This window comes from Etheostoma spectabile, chromosome 17 (genome assembly GCF_008692095.1).
Source record: "Etheostoma spectabile isolate EspeVRDwgs_2016 chromosome 17, UIUC_Espe_1.0, whole genome shotgun sequence".
NCBI lineage: Eukaryota > Metazoa > Chordata > Actinopteri > Perciformes > Percidae > Etheostoma > Etheostoma spectabile.
Genome location: NC_045749.1, coordinates 19,925,678 through 19,945,401, shown reverse-complemented (window position 1 = coordinate 19,945,401; position 19,724 = coordinate 19,925,678). Strand labels below are relative to the sequence as shown.

Below are 19,724 nucleotides of genomic sequence, written 5' to 3'. Positions count from 1 at the left end.
TGATGGGGTTTGGTTGACTGTGTTAAATCTTGCTAAGTTGACATGTAATACTGACGTTATCATGGGCAGCCATTCATTTTAGATACTGACCTCGGACCTGGGTCAAAGACAAAGAAAATGTGTGTGTTCTGATGTGTTTGGTGACAAATACAGAGTGCAGGAGGAAAATGTGTCAAATTTAGTAGAGGTCAATTAAATGATGGAATGGATCCAAATCAAAGTGCTGTACGGTTTCCACCAAAGTCCCACCCACACCAGCAAACTAAATGCTGCTTAATGGGTTACTCCAGTTTTGTGGGACATTGAAACCAAACCTGGGTCCGGGGGCATGTTTATTTTTCAAGCCCTTTGACTTTAGAATGCCTGAAAATATATACATCATTTGTGAAAAACCATAATGGAGCAGACATCCTGTTTTGTATGGAATTGTTCCCCAATTATCTTCAGCATTCTAAAACCAGAACACAACCAATGTTGAGGATGACTCATTTCCATTTATGCCTCTTAAAAAAATGAACGTGGCTGTTGTTTCTATTTTTTTTTAGTTACAGAGAGTTCACAGAATGAATGGCGACATTTCCCCAGTAATAGAACTTCTGTTCCATTCATTTCCCAGTCCAGTCAGTGAGACTAAGGGGAAATGACACCAGGTCCAAGTTATTGTAAAACTTTTGAAAACTTTTGAAAAAACATGCAGTGTGATCTTAATAGTAGCTTATTCATTTTCTGTCAATCAGCTAATCAATTGTTTGACAGGGGCTCTTTGTTACATGTTGTTTCACATTTCTTTCCCCTCATTTCCTGTTAGCTGTCTACTGTCCAATAGCATCATAAAACTGTAGCATGCGTCTCCCGTGGTGTATTTTTTATCATCACTTTATGGATGGGAATCATTAGAGCTGCTGCCAACACATTGCATGTCCGTGCATTTGAAATTGAGCCAGGTATTTTGATGTTTATTTGAAGTCGCATTAGCGTGTCACAAGTACAGTGCAGCTCTATTACCACATGGCTCAGACACCAGTTCATTACCCCTGTTTAACAGATTAAATGGCTGACGAATCAAGTGCAAATGCCAGGGGGTTTCATTTGCTCATAGTCACCTTTTTTTTCATCTTGTTAAGAGAACAGCCATTCCCATCATGGCCATCACTATCATGGCGCTTGAGAAATTGCTGCCTGCCTGATTGTTAGAATGATAGTCCTGATTGAGAAATACAAACCTCCTTCTCCTTATTTCACTACATGTATGAGTCAATTGGCTCTTGTCCAACTGTAGCTGGAGGGGGGGGTTGGGTTGACTATGGATGAGGCCTTCATTGATCACAACATGGAAGGGCATGGGGGAAAGCTGAACAGTCAGAGCGAGCTGCCTATGGTAATGCTTCAACAGATCGATTAAAGGGATGCGCGTTTGAGGCATAAGCGCGCTCCAATAAATCCTCCATCCTATCCTTGCTCACGTTGAAGTGTCTCAGATTCCTCAGCATGACCAAGACTGGGTGACTGGTACAGAATACCAAACAGCAGCTGTGGACCAACACATCAGAAGTGCATGCATTACATAATAACTGGTAGATACAACTTTAAGGAATTTCTTGATGCATGTAACTTTCACTTGTTAAAATCACATCTGCATTTAAATGGTCTCCGTGTTATACAAAAAGGGAGAATGCGTATAAATGAGAGGGAAAACACAACTGAAATCTTTTTCATATCAAATACTCACTACCTGTAGGCTTTTAAGAAATGGTTTGACATTTTGTGAAATATGCCCAGAGTTAGATGAGCAGATCGATACCACTCTCATATCTGTCTGTTCAGTGTGAAGCTGGAGCCAGGGGAAAGTTGGCTTAGTTTGGTCTAAAGACTGGGATACAGCTAGCCTGGCCCTGTCCAAAGGTGTAGAAACCCACCCAACAATACCTCTAAAACTCACTTTTATCTTGTTTCTGTAATCTATAATAAAGACAAAGTATAGACGGATACCACTTTTTTTAAGATCAAGTACAAGTACTTACATTTTGGGTACCTGTTGATACCGAGTACCGATACCACTGCTTAATAATCCCTCTGGGGTCCGAGCGGGTTTTTGGCCTTCTCTTATATCGTTGTAAATTAGAACAAAGCAGTATTTTCAAAGTACCATATCGTTTTTCTATTCAAAGCTCAGTGTCTGAGCCGGGTAATTTCCTCGGGCTAGTGTCAATAAAATAAACCACATTGTTCCTGATATCACAATACGAAGGGAAGTTTAGAAAGAATGAAGAACGCAAAGTCCGATGACGTCATTCACGTGCCAATTAAGTCCCCATGTGGATTTACCGATCCGCCAGGAGAGGGTGGCTCGTTAAGTCCACAAGATGGTGTCGAAATTTAAAGACTTGTATTTAAGAGTTAAAAGAGTTAGACTATACACAGAGAGCTTCCCTTTTAACCTGTTTTTGAAAAAAGTTCTCTATTTACAGAGTAGCCCTGTGGTGTTTAACCCTTGTGTGGTGTTCATCTTTTTGTTACACGCCAATGTTCTGTAATATAAGTCTGGTGGAGCCACCACATTATTAGGCTTTTAAATCAATACAGCCATATCAATGTATGTATAAATACTTAACAGACGTTTACTTTAGCTCAATTACCCATGATATATACATCATTTATGGTTCATATTTGCCATTTACCCCTCTGACATCACATTTATGACCATTTTCGTTTTCAAAAACAGTCATAGATGTGGTCATAAACCATTTTCGAAAACAAGGAAGTTCACTTATAAAAATGGTTTAAAAAAAATAGAAACAAGATTTTTGATTATTAGTGGTGCTTATTTCTTAGAACTTAATCAGAACAGGTGAAGATGCTTGGAATGGAACAATTTTGTAACTTTTTGTGAGAATAGCAGGTGCAGAAAGACAACAGTTTCGAAGCACCAACCTTTAACGCTCTGGGCCCTGAGGCCATTTTTACAGTTTAATTTCCGTCTGGATTTATTTTATAAAAAAGCTTGTAAAACATCAACCCTGTTGTCTACAGTCAAGATATGAACATCATTTTTTTTCAGGACAAACTGGGTTATTAGAATATTTGGGTTGCAGTGAGGTCACTTGCATGTTAAAAATGGTTGTAGGGCCTTAAAGATAAATAAATAAATAAATAAATCTTCCAGATATGTATTGATATCACAGACATAAGTAAAACCTAAGCCATTTTCCATTCTAAAACACTTCTCATATGTCTTGGGAGTCACACTGTGAAGAAATAATCATTATAACTTATACAGTTGAGAAAATACATGCATTTTTTCCAAAAAAGTCAAGACGTTTTGCTCTCATGACATTTCCTTATGCCAATAATAACATAATAATGTCATATTTATTGATATTACACCCACAGCAATGTTATACAAGCAAATATGTGTCTAAATAGTGCACCATTTGGCCTTCCATAGAGTATATAGGCATTTTTGTCCCCTCTGGCCTTCCATACAAGAGGGGTGCCTTTATCTCCCATATATGGGCATGCACTTCCTGAAAAATAGTCAGGACAGACACAGAGCGGGAGATCAGAGATTAGACGAACGATTCAGCGGCAGAAATGAGCCAAAACGCGATGAATTATGGATATAAAGTGGACCAATCTTGGATATAACAGTATGGATTTAAAGCCCAAAGAGGCTGAAGTTCCAGGCTGGATAGAAAATCCCCTGTAGAGGCTAGAAAGACAGGGAAAAGACCGCCGTAAAGCCGAAAACGTCAGGATTTAAACGAAACTGAAAGTGAGTAAATCGCCTGTATGGTTCAAAAGTTATTAAACTATGAATCAGAGGTACTTTTTTACTCGTGGGCGAGTGTCTCGGGCTCGGAGGGTTTTAAATACACTCGGGTCTAGTAGGCACCTCATATGTAATAGTTATGTGTAGGGGGGGTGGACCGTGTGCAGTCATTGAAAATAAGTGTTTTTTTTCTGTTCTTTACAGAAAATGAGCCAAGGCCAATAAGGAATAGCATAATATTTCTTTTAGCAAACATTGAAAACGGGTCCCACAGAGCTGAACACCAAAGCCGATGAGAGACATTAGGCTAACCGTTACTCCAAATATCATTGGTGAAGTTAACAGGTAGCTCATGTGCTTTTTCACAAAGCAGCTTTGGAAACACGTTTGTTTGTGATGTGGTGACGCCTGGGACTCTCTCGGCTCCAGTACGCCGAGACGTTGAAACCCAGTTTTAATAACGACTGATGATGGCTGGTCGTCAAGTGCAATCATGCCTTTGGCAAGAGCCTTTTATACAGCCAAAAATCTCCAAACGGCTGGCATTGCTCCTCTTCCGTAGCCTATACCTGCTTGACGGAGAAGTTATGTTCACATTGCCATGAAGTGGTATCGTGTGTGGTAGTATCGGAGTAGTATTATGACTACAAGTACAAGTACTTGCAGACAGCATCGGACCAATACCCGATACTGGCATCGGTATCGGTGCATCCCTAAGACAAAGTGTGAAACACACAACTTCTGGAGGATCAGCTGATTTGAACTCTTAAATGAAAGATTATTTCCCGAAATGACTACTAGGTGAAAGGTTTGTAGCTTGCGCCTTCGTGGAGGACTACAGCCCTAAGGCTTGTCTACACAAGGCGCTTCTGACTCACACAAGTTGACAGAACTATTCTTTTTTTTAATCAACACAGCTGTCTACATTGGCCACTTAGCATATTTTTCCCAGTGGGGTTGAAGATCAAGCTGTTCCACTTAGCGCTCCCTCTAGAGGCCTGGAGAACTTCCGTTGTGTAACCTGGATGCAGTGTTTTTTGTCACATCTGCTTTTCTTTTTGCATCACTTCTTTTTTCCGGGTTTGTGTGCTTTTCTTTATGCATTGTTTCTATGTTTGAAGCACGTTGTTTTTGGTCGTGCTGTGTGTGTTTGCAGCGCGTTGGCTGAATGCTGCGCACGTGTTGTCAAATTAATGAAGTTGTTTTCTTAATTTGCTTGTGTTTTGTCTATTTGCATGTTGACAAAGTTGCAGGGCGTAATATTTGGCTGAGAAAAGGTTACCGTGAGCTGGGTATAGAGCACCGAGAGGAGACGGTAGTTTCAGAGGCCATAGCAGTTAAGTTTAGCAAACATTCAGCAACTACAGTTTAGTTTAGACACTATAACGACTGGTTAAGATTGAAAAAGATTGAGGGTTGGATTAAAACATTGGTCCCCTTAAGTAGAACTCCAAGGACATGAAAACCTGATTCCTGGGTAAACGTTTTCTATTTTCCCCTTAACTTCTTCCCAACCACCTCCTCCCTACGTGGGACTTATTAAACAGCGGCAAGCAATGTAGACCATACAACAATAAATAAACAGAATACATATGAATTATGGTGCATTACTTTTTGCAGCCATAGGTACAAATGGTTCATGAGAACAGCCTATGTTCTAAAGTCTTCATACTTACATTTAACTACAGTAATTGTGTGTTGGGGTCTGGGTACTGCCAAAATGCAGGTGAACTACACCCAACACTGTGCCCGAGCTCCTGCGTAGACACAGTCGGAGGGCTTAAGCTGCTGTTCTGCTAAGATGCTGTGTTTGCTGTGCAGAATGTGTAGACAATATGTTAAGGTTCTTCACAGGTCCAAAAGTTTGGACTGGCTCAATGAAATAGACTCAGTGAAACAGACCAAAAAACCAAGGTGCATAAATGATTTTTTAACAAAACGAGGACCTGAGGAAACTCACAGAGGCCTGTACTTAAAAACTTGAACCGAGTCCTTATTCCTCAAATATGCTCAAAATTCCCACACACTGTATAACTGACTTATAGTTTTTACCTTTATATACATATTAAAATACATTTCCACCATAGATTGGTGCATACAAATTCACAAGGATGTTAAAAATGTCCTGGGCAAAGTTCACCAGGCCACGGCTTCATATTTGTCCTGACCAAAGTTGAAACTACACCTACGGCCTTTAGCTTTTGCCGAACTCCGCCATGAACTTCTTACCAAGTTAACGATAAATCTGCTTTCAACTGCTCTGTGGGCAGAACAGTGACAAACTTGTGAAGTGAAGGCAACTTGCACATCAGATTCATGATGCAAGTCCACAGTCATCTGACTCAAGTCCACAACTGTGGCAAGTTGTGCCCCCAACCAACAACCATCTAGACTGAGTAGAAATTGGACCCACCCAACTTGCATCGCGGATCAGGTCTTGGTTACTAGAGGAACTGAGCAGACCCATGAAGACCTCTAGTTCAAGTATCGAAATGTCCATGTACACTTGAACTAAACTCCCATTGCCATAAAACACTGAGTCGACTGAGTGTTTGGATCATACTACAAATCAAAACGGAGAAAGGAATTTCACTTTTCCATCTTATATCCTTTTAGCTGTAGATAAGTAACTAATATGTTTCCAGCCAGAAATGTGAAAAACAAACACAACCTTTGTTGACTTTAAAAAAATGTGGATGCTAGAATTTTAATAATGTTATGACTAAGAAAAGTGGGTGGATGTTTTATCCTGGGTGGGTTTGGTTTGATGAATACACTTATTCTTGTTTTTCTGACTTGCACTGCATCACATTCACACTGTTACCCACACATCCATGTCCAGAAACTGATTAATGCAACCTTTTAACTGAGACACTTTGGTGCAGATGCTTTTCAGGAGCACACAGAGACAAACAATAGAGGAGCGTCATAAACAAAGCTCTGGCCTAGGCTTGTCATTTTCGCCCAGTGAGTTCATCTTCAGCCCGATTAGCGAAAGATGACCACCAGAGCCATTACAGTTTTATTTGGTGCAGCTGAAGGATTAGCAGGAAGGGATTAATATGGAAAAAAGAGGTCATAAATACACGGCACTCTCCTTCTTCTTTTTCCTGTGCTTTAATTTCCTTCCCAGATCCGTTAGAATTGCCATGGCAATGCCCATAGGTAATATCCAGGCAAGAAGCTAAATGCAAACAGGCCACTGAAGACAATCACATCTCTAGAGAATGCTAATGGTATCTTAAATACATTTAAGCGATGATTATGTGATAAACTCACGTTTGAAATTGCTGTGCTGGTTAACAAAATGGCTCTATTAATGGCAATTAACATTATACATGTAGCACTACCATGTTCTTAAAGGAATATGCCACTGTTTGTTGAAATGCAAGGTCTCCCCTAGCTGTAGATATGTGGGCCAATGCAATTTTTGTCTCAGCGCACGCATTGTTCTGGTCCGGGACAATACCAGCCGCGCCGCCGCCAGTTAGCTTTGCGTAACGAATGGAATCCTATGTTGCCGGTTAGCATGTTGTGAGTAAAAGTGAGCCAAAAAAAAACAATAGCAACCTAATTACTTCTTGTGGCCTGCATATTTACAACGTGTACAAATAGCAGGACTAGACGATTTACTCCACAGATATCTACTATCTATACTATATATACTATCCCTATCCTGTCGATCTATCCCGTAAAATACCAATGCGCCATGTTTACAGTAATCACTTAGGCCGGCTACACACTGGATGCGTGGCGTGAGCGTGTCAGCTGCGTGGCATGTCTGTTTTTTTTTTCAGCTCCCATGTTAACAGGATAGAGCTCACACACTTCCTGTGAGGGGACGATGGAGCAGGAGATTGGTCAGAGAATCAGGTGCAGAATTACCTTCATTTTATCGCATCGTTGTGATGAAAAGAGAGCTAAGCAAGAAGGTAAAGCTCTAGATCTACCAGTCAGTTTTTGTTCCTACCCTCACCTATGGTCATGAAGGCCGGGTCATGACCGAAAGAACAAGATCCAGGGTACAAGCGGACGAAATGGGTTTCCTCAGAAGGAGGGCTGGCGTCTCCCTTAGAGATAGGGTGAGAAGCTCAGTCATCCGAGAGAAGATCGGCGTAGAGCCGGGCATCTGGTAAGGATGCCTCCTGGGCACCTCCCTAGGGAGGTGTTTCAGGCACGTCTAGTTGGGAGGAGGCCTCGGGGAAGTCGCAGGACTAGGTGGAGGGATTATATCTCCAACTTGGACTGGGAATACCTCCGGATCCCCCAGTCAGAGCTGGTTAATGTGGCTCGGGAAAGGGAAGTTCGGGGTCCCCTGCTGGAGCAGTAGCCCCTGCAACCCGATATCGGATAAGCGAATGAAGATGGATGGATGGATTTTATCACACAAAAAAAGTTAAAGACTGCATGATGCCTCACATTCCTCCAGCTGTTTTAGAAATCGCAACCCCCTCCTCCTCTCATTGTATTTCCAAATCTCTCCTCCTCTGAAAACTCTGGTTCATAGAGGTATGCTTCTGGATCAAAATCTGCCATGTTCATCGCCATTCACTGTCTACTGTAGGAAAAATAGGCAACTATTTACATCTGGCATGTTGACGAAAGTTTGGGGTTTTAAGGTGCTGCGTGATCTCTGCGCCCATGTTGCAGTGCTTAGGCTGTGCTTCCACCCAATATAGTCCCAAATCAATATCTGCCTAGGAAATTGTCTAGTCTTAATCTGCATTGCTATTAATACTCGTTTTGAATATGCAGGCCACAAGAAGTAATTAGGTTGCTGGTGTTGCAACGGACTAAAACAATGCATGCACGGAGACAAAAATAAGGGTTGGCCCACCTATCTACAGCTAGGGGAGACTGTGATAAGCCCTATTCCAACAGACGGTGGCGTATTTCTTTAACATCATAACAGTGTGAAGGCTTTTATGGTGATTCGCCATGTAATAATAAATATGTTCTCTTTGCAGCCTTTGCCTTTACACACAGTGCTGGGTGGTGATTTTCATTATCTTGGCTGAAAGGACACGTGTGTGTGTGTGTGTGTGTGTGTGTGTGTGTGTGTGTGTGTGTGTGTGTGTGTGTGTGTGTGTGGTGTGTGTGTGTGTGGGTGTGTGTGTGTGTGGCATCTTGATTGGTGGCTGCCTCCCTGCTGCAGTCAGGAAGCAGTCAGCTTGTTCCATCATCTACCACAATGATGGGACTGTAGAAGTCCCGTTATGCTGTTTAGGTGTGTGTGTGTGTGTGTGTGTGTGTCTGCGTGTGCATGTGCATGTGCATGGAGTTGATTCACCTCTGAAGCGTTTGTTCTTTCTCCTCTGCATGATTTGTCTATGCAGCGATGACGCCTTTAGCGTCTCATTCATTTACACAACAGCAGGTGTGTGTGTTTGTGTGTGTGTGTGTGTGTGTGTGTGTGTGTGTGTGTGTGCGTGCGTGTAGGTGCAATACGAGGGACGACACTGTGTCGGTGAAATCCTACACAGCCTGCTTTTGAATTATCATCACTGAGCGGCTCTCAGGCCACTCCCTATCTTGCATCATCAAGCTCACAAGAAAATCTACATGTTCCTGGGGGGTTGATCAAATCACGTATAAAAATTTAATTACTTCTGTTTTTTTCATTAAGAATCTCTAAAATCTTAACAGTTTGATCTCTGCTGAAGAGGAGGTTGAGAGGGCGGTTAATCATGTTCCCAAGTGGAGGGCTACAGCCAGCAATCTCTCTGTAGCATGTTGGACATGTTGGTTTTCCTGATGAATGAACTCCAGCTCTCCACAGTCTACCCGTGTTGACGCGAAGGCACTTAACATCTGAATCGCCACAAAATTGTTAAGTCACTCCACTTTACAGACAGGTTACCATGGAGACATTTAAACAGCTCTCACAGCTTTCTTGCCGCTGAATCAGATATGCGAGAAAGCACTATGGGCCAACATATCTCAATGGTACTATTACTCTACGCTAATAGACACTATACATCATGGAGAGGATACACATACACACATCTCAAATCTCCGTGTGTTTGTGTTAGGCTTACACTCCGCAGCATAATTATTTCATTCCAGTTAATTTATCGAGTTCACCTGTTTTTCCTTTCAGACAGTTAGATGGCATACCTTAATGCGATCAATACTTGGCCTTGGCTCGCCAAAATTGAGAGATTGTCATAAACACCACACGCGGCCTAAAATCAAATAGCGACTGCAAAGTAATTGAATGATTCAATCTGAGAAGCACACACACACACACACACACACACACACACACACACACACACACACACACACACACACACACACACACACACACACACACACACACACACACATCAGTTCACATTCATTTCACCTCTGAGCCGAATCTCAAATTACAATCTGAAAAGGCCCAAAGAGACTGCAATTGTTCTACTCCCCTCTCTCCTCAAATGGAGATCTACTTTAATTGCGTTGTTGGAGTGGAATTCACACTCTCAGGTGAAATCTACAGTCCTGACGGCACAGCGATGGACGGACGAGTTGTGACGTTTGACATCAGCGCAGTACAGCTGCTTCTAATTGGAGACACAACAGAAGTGAGAAATCTATTGATGGATGAATTAGCGGCTCAACACGGCCATGATGCTATCAAGGTGTTGTCTTTTTCTCCACTGGATTGGACGATGACCCAAAATAAGTGAACACAGCAATTGGAAAATAACAGAACTCTTCCATACACTGAATCAACGGGAGCTCATAGGTTTTATCCCTGCGGCCTAATCCGAAGTTATGAGAAGTTTCACCTCTCGGGCAGTGGTCGCACACCCACTTTGTGTGATAGCCAACTGTTATCGCTGCACCAAATGACCAGCCATTAATCCTGTCTCCCTGCCTCGCAGCTGAATCAAAGTTGAGAAGCGTGGGAGAAAAAATGTGGTGGTCGTAAAACACGACCTGGACCGACTCCAAAAGGACCACACAACTGTGTATGTGTGTGTGTGTGTGTGTCTGTGTGTGTCTCTGTCTCTGTCTGAAATCCTCTCTCAGCCCGTGGTTAAAAGGTATATTGTTATGGACTGGATGCAGTCTCTTTTCTTGGGATTCCAGGCCCACTCAGTCTTATCTGCAAACAGGCCAATTATAGCTGGTTCAGCAGTATTCAAAGTGGGCATGTTAGTAAAAAAACAGGTAATGAATGGTTTTAGCGAGCGAAGGTATACATGAATATGTAAAAGGGTTTTTTGGTATTGGCTCTCTCTGTACGCGCTTGCTGGCGAGCCGGTTCTTTAGCTCGAATGGTCAAGAATATGAATGGCATTTATTTAATGATGCATCCTAACCTTTACTTTGTCCGCTCATTATCGAGAATAGAGACACAGATGTCATGTTTTCAGTAACGATTTCACACAGTGAGGCGCCATCTAAAAACACTTTTAGAATATTATGAAGTGCTCGGATCTTACAAGCCAAAGCTTCCCAGAGAGAAAACGTGTTGTCACCGATCAAATGTCCCCTCAAAGTCAATAAAGGTGGATTTCTATGAAAGGGTTGACTTATCCAAATTACAAAGCAACATATCTTCTTAAATACCCCATATGGTATCCAGCCTTACAGATAGTTTTGGCTTTTATTTCTCCAGGTTTTGAGAAATGGAGGCTGTGTCGGGTGACACAGCTTACCCACATGGCCACATTAGCTATGCCAGAATTGGTCTACATCTAGAGCTGGGCAATCTATCGATATTGTATCGATATCGAGATATGAGACTAGATATTGTCTTACATTTTGGATATCGTAATATAGCATAAGTGTTGTCTTTTCCTGGTTTTAAAGGCTGAATTACAGTAAAGTACCAGATTGTTGTTGCTGTTCTATTATTTACCTTTACCCACTTAGTTGTTTTATCCACATTACTGATGAAAATCTCATTGTGTAAATATTTTGTGAAAGCACCAATAGTCAACACTACAATATTGTTGCTGTATCGATATCGAGGTATTTGGTCAAAAATATTGTGTTAATTTATTTTCTCCATATCGCCCGGCCAAATCTGCAAGTCGATTCAGTAATGAGACAAGGCGAAATGGAATGTATCACCTGTAACTCCAGTCATGTCACTCCCTATTACAAAGTACAGGAAGCAATGTAAACCCATGGGGAAACATAATTAAAGCACGTTACCTGCCATATAGTGTCGTGATGGTGCTATCAACAGGTTAAATTGGAGGTTGAACTATAAAAAACAACCTTGGACTGCTGGTAAATCTTTGCTTCAAGTATGAATCCAGCTTGACGTTTACATTTGTCTCAATGATCAAAGATGTAAGAGATGTTATTTCTGACTTTGGCTTTAAATAGCAAATGCACCTGTTGCCCATCTTTGCACCCATGGGTGTGCTGAACTTACAGGGAGGTGTGATCATGTGAACTCTTGGCGTGTTGACTCGTGAACAGCGCGAGCCATCCAAACATGCAAAAGATTAAAAATAAAAATATTACAATGTGAAAGCGTATTTTAATATGACCTGCTGTCACTTCACGCACAAGTTTCTTTTCCCTTTCCTGCTTAGCAAATCCACCATCATAATAAAAAGTACAAATGCGCCTGGCTTTTAAAAGGAATGGGAGATGACCCTCTGATCGGTTTAGTGCATGTTACGCCCGAAACACACCTATGAATGATGAAGACACAAAGACCCTTTTTTTCCACCGTTAACTAGAAAAAGTGGATTTGGACTCGCCCTGAATGCCGTGCACATAGATCATTAAAATAGAGCTCTTTGACTTAGAGCAACCTGTACAGCTTCATTGATCTCATCTGCACTTGCCACCATTTTTTTTTCTTCATGGATGTAGCTACTTTTTTTTATCTGGTACCAGAATATGATGTCGCTATTCTTAATGAGGCCCACAGTGATTGGCTGTGGTATTTTCCAACTGGGAATTATCACAAAAACCTAGAAAGACCTATTTTAATCGTGAATATCAGAGGCCTGGAACAAAGCTAATACAGTAGAAGTCAGTGTAACTTCAAATGTGGTGCTCAAAGCATTACATTTAACCAAGGTTTTTCATTTCCTTCACCAAGTGTTTTAATTCCCAAACCTGTAACCAGAGTGTATTTGCCATCCCCACAATCTACTGTCATAATCACGCATTATAAATCTTTACAAACATTTGGTTTGGATCTAAAAAACATTGTTGTGTAACATAACCCGGGGGTTTTACGGAAACATCGAATATCAACACGTCTGGCTGGAAGGATGCTTTCCTAAATAAATCTACAGACTGCACCGTGGACTACTTTCTCTCTAAGAACTAGTTGTCTCAAGATTCATAGGTGGATATCTTCAAATCTCTGCACATTAAACAGATACTATGTGCGTGGCCTGATAGCACCCGATGCCAACAAGTGAACTGACCCTGGAAGAATAGATGGGAGATGACTCAGAGGAATGAAATAAAGTTTTGCGTTTTCTTTTTGTTTGCCCCAAATCGTTTCTTATCATTACACAGTGGCATGAAAATACGTGCTTTCAAAAGACATTCTGCACTGAGTCACAGTCATCTTTGCCTCCACTGATAATGGGCGTGTAGGCTACACTGATGCAGCATCGGGAGACTGATGAGTAACTCTGATAACACATTTCTGGATACGGAGGACGCTGACAATGGAGGTTTTGTAGAGACTCATGCATTTGCATTGATTAATGCTAATAAATGTCCCTTCTAAGAACTGTTTTGTCTCAAAGAGTTGGCCCCCTTTTTTTTTTTGGCTCATTATCAATCGCCCTTCAGCTAATATGTTAGTTATGCTTTTTACACAATCCATTTATTAATGTGTAATCCACAATGCCTTTTTTAATCACACAATGTCCATCTGCTGCAGCCTCTTGTAGGTTTTTGTGAAGACACAGCCCTGTGATGTGACAGCTTGAGTCAGCGCTCTGCTGAGGAGAGTGGAGCTGACAGCTGAAGCAAAGAGCCTGATATCCTGCTTCAAATCTGCTCCGATGGCCCCCCCCCCCCCACCCTCAACCAACACCACCCAGCTGGAAGAAACAGACTCCTGTTGGCATGGCAACCGTGTGGGAATGGGTTTAATTTCTCTTGATAAGTAATGCTAACAACACTACAACATAATAATGCTCAAGAGAAGAAGAAGAGAAAAAAAAAAACGCCTTTCAAGCTGCTACCATGGCAATCGCTTTTGGAGAATTCTTCTTCTCTTTGGTTATATTTCTAATGTCAGGCAACACAAATACAAACATGGAAAGCAGCTCCAGCAGAGGAGGGTCTCGCTAAACGTTGCTTGTGAGCAAACTGTGATTTATTGTCCAACTCTGAAACATTTTGGGTGGACGTGACCCCCCTGAAGTTTCCTGATGTCTACCTATTTGTCATGGTCACCGTGTCTTTGACTGCGTCTGCGCTGACAGGCCTGCCAATGATTACACACGAAAGATTATGCAAATCTCCCATCGTGCTCGTCAGCACTGTTCTTCCCGGCTGGGGCCGAGCTCAGCGGGCTGCCCTTTGAGCTAAATTCATTTCATTTATAGTTAATTTTCAAGTTGCCGCCTGCGCAAATAAATAAAATTATCTCTGCCACAGATATATCTACAAAGGCACAGAGCGGTGGCTTTTGCTCATTTTGGATTATGCAGGGTTTTTTTAAACACAGTTGCTGGCTCTAAATTTCCTCCTCTTTGTCTTAAACACCCAGCGACAATAATCTCCCCCCCCCCCCATGTGATGTCGAGGAGCCGTGTTTACGCGTGATGTTTGTGCTGTGATTCGGTGGCTGCCCCGGGTCAAACAGCGCTGCTGTGTTTCGCCCCGCAGGCTGTTATGCAGCTTTGTGGTTCTATCAAGCAGGGCCCGTGCATCAAGGAGCAGGTGGAGGAGGGAGGGATGGAGGGAGGGAGGGAGGGAGGTGGAGGAAAGGGAACAGCCTGAAATAGGAGCTGACATTCACCTGGATGCCCTCTGTAAGGAAAAGAAGTGGGAAAAAAAGGAGAAGGAGAAGGATCCCGAGGCTAGAGCCCGAGACGGAGAGCAGTGTGTGATTATGGTTACTAAGGCTACAGCATGCGGCCCCCGTTGGAAAGGGAGGGGCTTGGAGGAAGGTCACACGGCTGAGGTACAGCCAGTTAAATCAACGCTGAAGTGTAGGGTCCCCGGTGGCGTTGGGGTTGAGGAAATGTAGCTGTTTAGTTTGCTCAGGAGGAACATAGATTGTCGCTTAGAACGGGACCTTGCGCCTTTTGCCACGGCTCGTAGCACACCCTCTGGGCTTTAAATCCCTTTGAAATGCCACATAAAAGAGGATAAAAGATGTGGAATGAGATAAGGAGACAAGTAACGAGATAAGATTTCCCAGGGATGGAGGTCACCTGGCATCTGTGTTCGCCAGTTGAGAAAGAGACCTGCCCTGTGTTTAACTCCACCCGTCTCTCGATGGCTCAGATCCTTCTCCGCCTCTATCCCTGATGTCTGTATCCCATGATGTCTTGGAAACAGAGTGCCATGCTTGAGCTGTTTGGAGAAAGGAAATGATGCAACATAAATTTCAAGGCGAGGACTCTCCGCAGGATGGAAATCAATAGCCTTTCAAGAGTGATTCAATGCAGAAACTGATGGGGAACAAACCCAGTGCTGTAAAATCCCCACTGACTCCTCCTCCCACTGGGTGTAATGTAAAGAAACTGTGCTCAAGCACGCCGTTGGAGACAGCCCGACCCCGAAAAATGCTCCCATAAGTCGTTTGTTTAGGCAGTGATCACAACTCATGTTTACGTTCATAGTGGCGCCGCCCTTTCCTAATTGTTACGGAAGTAAGGTGATGAAGTATAACCCCGATTTTCCACTGTGCTGTGTTCCGGGCCAGAAGCGGAGCGTCTTCCAGATTGTATTCTACAAGTACTTCCCAGAACATTCACGTGTTTATTAAGCTGGTATCTACCTTCCACTCCAAGCACTCCTACAGTTAAACTCCATGTCTTCTCTTTGTCCCTGTCTGTGATGTCTATTATGTTTTTCTACCTCTAAGATGAATGGAGAATGGAGAGGAGACATTTATGATATTGGGGGAGGGGGGTCGGGGTTGGGTAAATTGACTGAATATTCTCACTGTTTCACTTCCTGCCTGGCTGCCCAAACGCCACGCTGCTAGTGTGAAAATGAGCGCATATCTTTAAAAGAGCGGATTGGAGAGATGCTTCATGCATGTATCCGGACCACAGACGCGCCCAGTGGAAAATAGGGTAATAGACGGCCAGATTTTGCATAAAGAGTTAGGTTGGGGTGTTAGATAAGTCAAACAAACACCCAGACAACAGGGTTCCATTTAAATTAAAAATTCAAAGGCAAGTTTGGTTTTTAACTTAACGGAACAAACGGAGCTGCATCACGTTCTCCTTCACATACAAAACCTGGAAGTAACTTAACAGATGATTTTAATGCAAGGTAGCCATGATCTTTTACAAAATGTAACCAAGTAGGTTTTGCTTTGTTACGTTATGATGTGTTATGAGGACATTACGATGTGTTATGAGGATGTTATGTGTCGTGAGGACATTACGATGTGTTATGAGGACATTACAATGGGTTATGAGGACGTTATGATGTGTTATGAGGACGTTATGTGTTATGAGGACGTTGTGATGTGTTATGAGGATGTTGTGACGTGTTATGTGATGTGTTATGAGTACGTTGTGATGTGTTATGAGGACGTTGTGATTTGTTTTGAGGACGTTGTGATGTGTTATGATGACGTTGTGATGTGTTATGAGGACGTTATGATGTGTTATGAGGACGTTTCGATGTGTTATGAGGACGTTTCGATGTGTTATGAGGATGTTATGATGTGTTATGGGGACGTTGTGATGTGTTATGAGGACGTTGTGATGTGTTATAAGGACGTTGTGATGTGTTATTATGACGTTATGATGTGTTATGAGGACGTTATGATGTGTTATGAGGACGTTTTGATGTGTTATTAGGACGTTATGATATTTTCTGAGGACGTTCCAATGTGTTATGAGGACGTTAGGATGCGTTATGTTTAGATATGAGGATGGAAAACGCTCCTGTGGGTGGCTTTAGTGGGTAAGCACAAACAACCTGTATATCGCCATATTCAAAGGGGTAGGCTTTATTTATTCAAATGGATGTAGTATTGTTCAAAACTTTCTGCATATTCAAAACATCCCACATGTTTTAGGATGTTTTTATATGAATCATGTGCATCTTAAATTAACAGAAAAGACATGGAATCGCAAGAAACCACATCTTTATTTTCCATGCTCCTGTTCTACTGTTCTTTAACCCCCCTAATGTTGCAGTTATTGTTTTAGGCCTCCTGAACAGTTGTAATTCATTTTTTTAAGGGGGGGGCAATATACCTCTTCTACATATTTTGGGGGGATCTATGCCTATGGTTATATGGTTTTGAGGATTTGTTGTCCTTTTCGCCTACTATTTTCCAGAATACAGTCAGCTGCAAATAGCCAGCTTAAGACACATAGGAATGGACAAAGGAGCTCTTGTTTAACTTGATTAAGAAATGTGCCCATCTTTCTTCTGGACATTGATTGGGCTGAACGTCTGACTAAGCAGCTCCCCATTAACTGTAAGGGAACTTTATGTGCATGCACATTCATCTCGGGCAGAAAGCTTCCCTCCCCTCTAGCCTCAAAGGCGCTGATCCCCTCACACTGTGGGGTGACGTGATTGAAAGCCGAACAAAACAAGACTTCATTTGGAGAGCGAGCCGTAGCGTAACACAATCATTATCTTTGCTATGAACACATCATCAGCCTCGTCGTTAGCCTCATTCTCCATTTAGGGTCACTTACTGGATAAACAGTGTTCTTGCTTCCTAGAAATCTGTTTCACGCATACAGTACATGTGTTAATAACCTCAGTTGTTGATAGAGCTGCATGGATGAATTGATTAATCAATTAGTAATCCACTACTAAATGTATCGCCAACTATTCTGACAATCAATGAGTCAGTTCGGGTCATTTTTTTATGAACAAAAAGTTCAAAATTCTCTGATTCCAGCTTGTTACATTTGAACATTTTCTAGTTTCTTCACTCTATTTGTTGACAAAATGAGATACGTCAGGACATCATCTTGGGCTTTGGGAAACACTGATCCACATTTTTCATTTTCTGACATTGTACAGACCCAACAACCAACCAATCAAGAAAATATTTGTCAAATTAATTGTCAATGAAAATCCTCGTCCGTTGCAGCCCTAGTCGGTGACTTGACAATTCTGTGAAATTATCAATTTATTAAATTACATCTGAGATCATGTGTGTAGAAGCCTTTCCATGTAAAGGTCTTTATTTGCCTTCGCAAGTTCCTCTTCTCCATGTTTATGCATGATAAATCAAGTGAATAATAGCCTGTGCAGGTAAATGTACTCAGCTACATTTACTCATGTCCTTCTGTACATATTTGAGGTACTTGTACTTTACTTGAGTGTTTTCTTTTCATGCCAATTTGTACTTCTACTCCGCTACATTTCAGACAGACATATTGTACTTTTTACTCCACTACATTCATCTGACAGCTTTAGTTACTTCACAAATTAAGTGTTTGCACACGTTTCCGGTCTCTAAAGTGTGAGGATTTTTGAGCACTTTAACTTAAGTACAATTTCCTGAGCATACTTGCATACTTTTACTTAAGTAACATTTTCAATGAAGCACTTTTACTTGTAACAGAGTATTTGTACAGTGTGTGCTACTACTTTTACTTAAGTAAAGGATACTTCTTCCACCACTGGTCACCTGCTATGGTGCATAGAGCGGAGCGTGTGGTCTTATATGCTGACGGTGCTACTCTGGAGGCTTTTTATTATTAAACTTGATCTTTCAGTCCTGTCCTGTCGTGTCCTGTCCTTTCCTGTCCTGTCTTGTTGTATAAGTGCAGCCAGTCACCGGTCCACACACCCTTGAACAACGTTTTTGTCCACCAGGGGTGTCAACCCACTGAAGCTGTGGCCAAAGGTCCTGCAGCTGTGTATCATGCAGCTCCCAAAGCCTGGTTCCGGATTTTCTAGGGACACGAAGGGGGGGCACAGACTCTTGAGTCCTGTCTGCTGACATCCCACTTGTCCAACATGCAACAGGATCACCTACAGGTCATGACACACCAGAGGGATTGTGGATCTTGAATGCAACTCGGATGGGATTTTTTTTTTTTTTTGGGGGGGGGGGGGTATGGCTGGAGGGGTTTTGCTTGCAGTTACAGAAATAAAAAGCAAATTTGCAAGATGAGTTTGGATTCACGTGCGCTCAAAGATGGCGAGCGCCTACACCTTATACCTCTCGCCTAGAAAACCTGTTTCCCCCCAAAATGTTACCAGGGATGTTTTTTTTTTTTTTTTTCGTGTCTATAGTTGGTGAAAAGAAGATAAAGTCAGACCGGTTGTCTCTTTAAATCAAGCTGCAGTGTTGATGTGCCCTCAAGCTGAAATGGTAAGAACCATTTCCACCTCTGCGGCAGGGAGCCTGACCAAATCGGCGCGCTAGAGCGCTTCAAACGTGATTCTCATTCCCTTGGTCACTAGTGGTCTATGGTCGCCTGCACTCCTGGAGAGGAAAGCTTTTTTTTCATTTTTCTCTGGGACTTTGTTTCTTTTTTTTTTACCCACCCCCCCTGCGCATCTCGGAGACATTATTTAATTTTTATTTCCCTCTTCTTTTTTTTGTGTTCCATCCGCAGAACTCAGTGGCAGTCGCCTCGATCCATTTACCGCTGGCTGGTACGCCTATCTCCTCCTCTGCCGCGTTGCAATCTGTTGATAACTCCACTTGCAAGCTGCAGTTCATTGTGTTTCGCAATGGGAAACTCTTCCCTTGTACGGGGAATTCGTCCAACCTCGCGGACGACGGGAAGCGTAGGAGCGTTTCAACACCAGTTGCTTTCACCAAATTAGGTAAGAGGAAATCCATGTTCAT

The 19,724-nt window shown here is 42.3% G+C and overlaps 1 protein-coding gene across 3 annotated transcripts in view; it reads left to right on the top strand.

The window, feature by feature from the left end:
- The window catches only part of adgra1b (adhesion G protein-coupled receptor A1b), a 211,245-nt gene that overhangs the window by 117,982 nt on the left and 73,539 nt on the right, over positions 1–19,724 (top strand). For 2 of the 3 annotated variants that reach the window (XM_032541026.1, XM_032541029.1), the window contains exon 13: positions 19,489–19,702. The exons of the other annotated variant lie outside the window; for it this stretch is intronic. In XM_032541026.1, the coding sequence (XP_032396917.1) occupies positions 19,489–19,702 (214 nt within the window). The remainder of the gene's footprint in view (positions 1–19,488; positions 19,703–19,724) is intronic. 3 annotated transcript variants of the gene reach the window in all.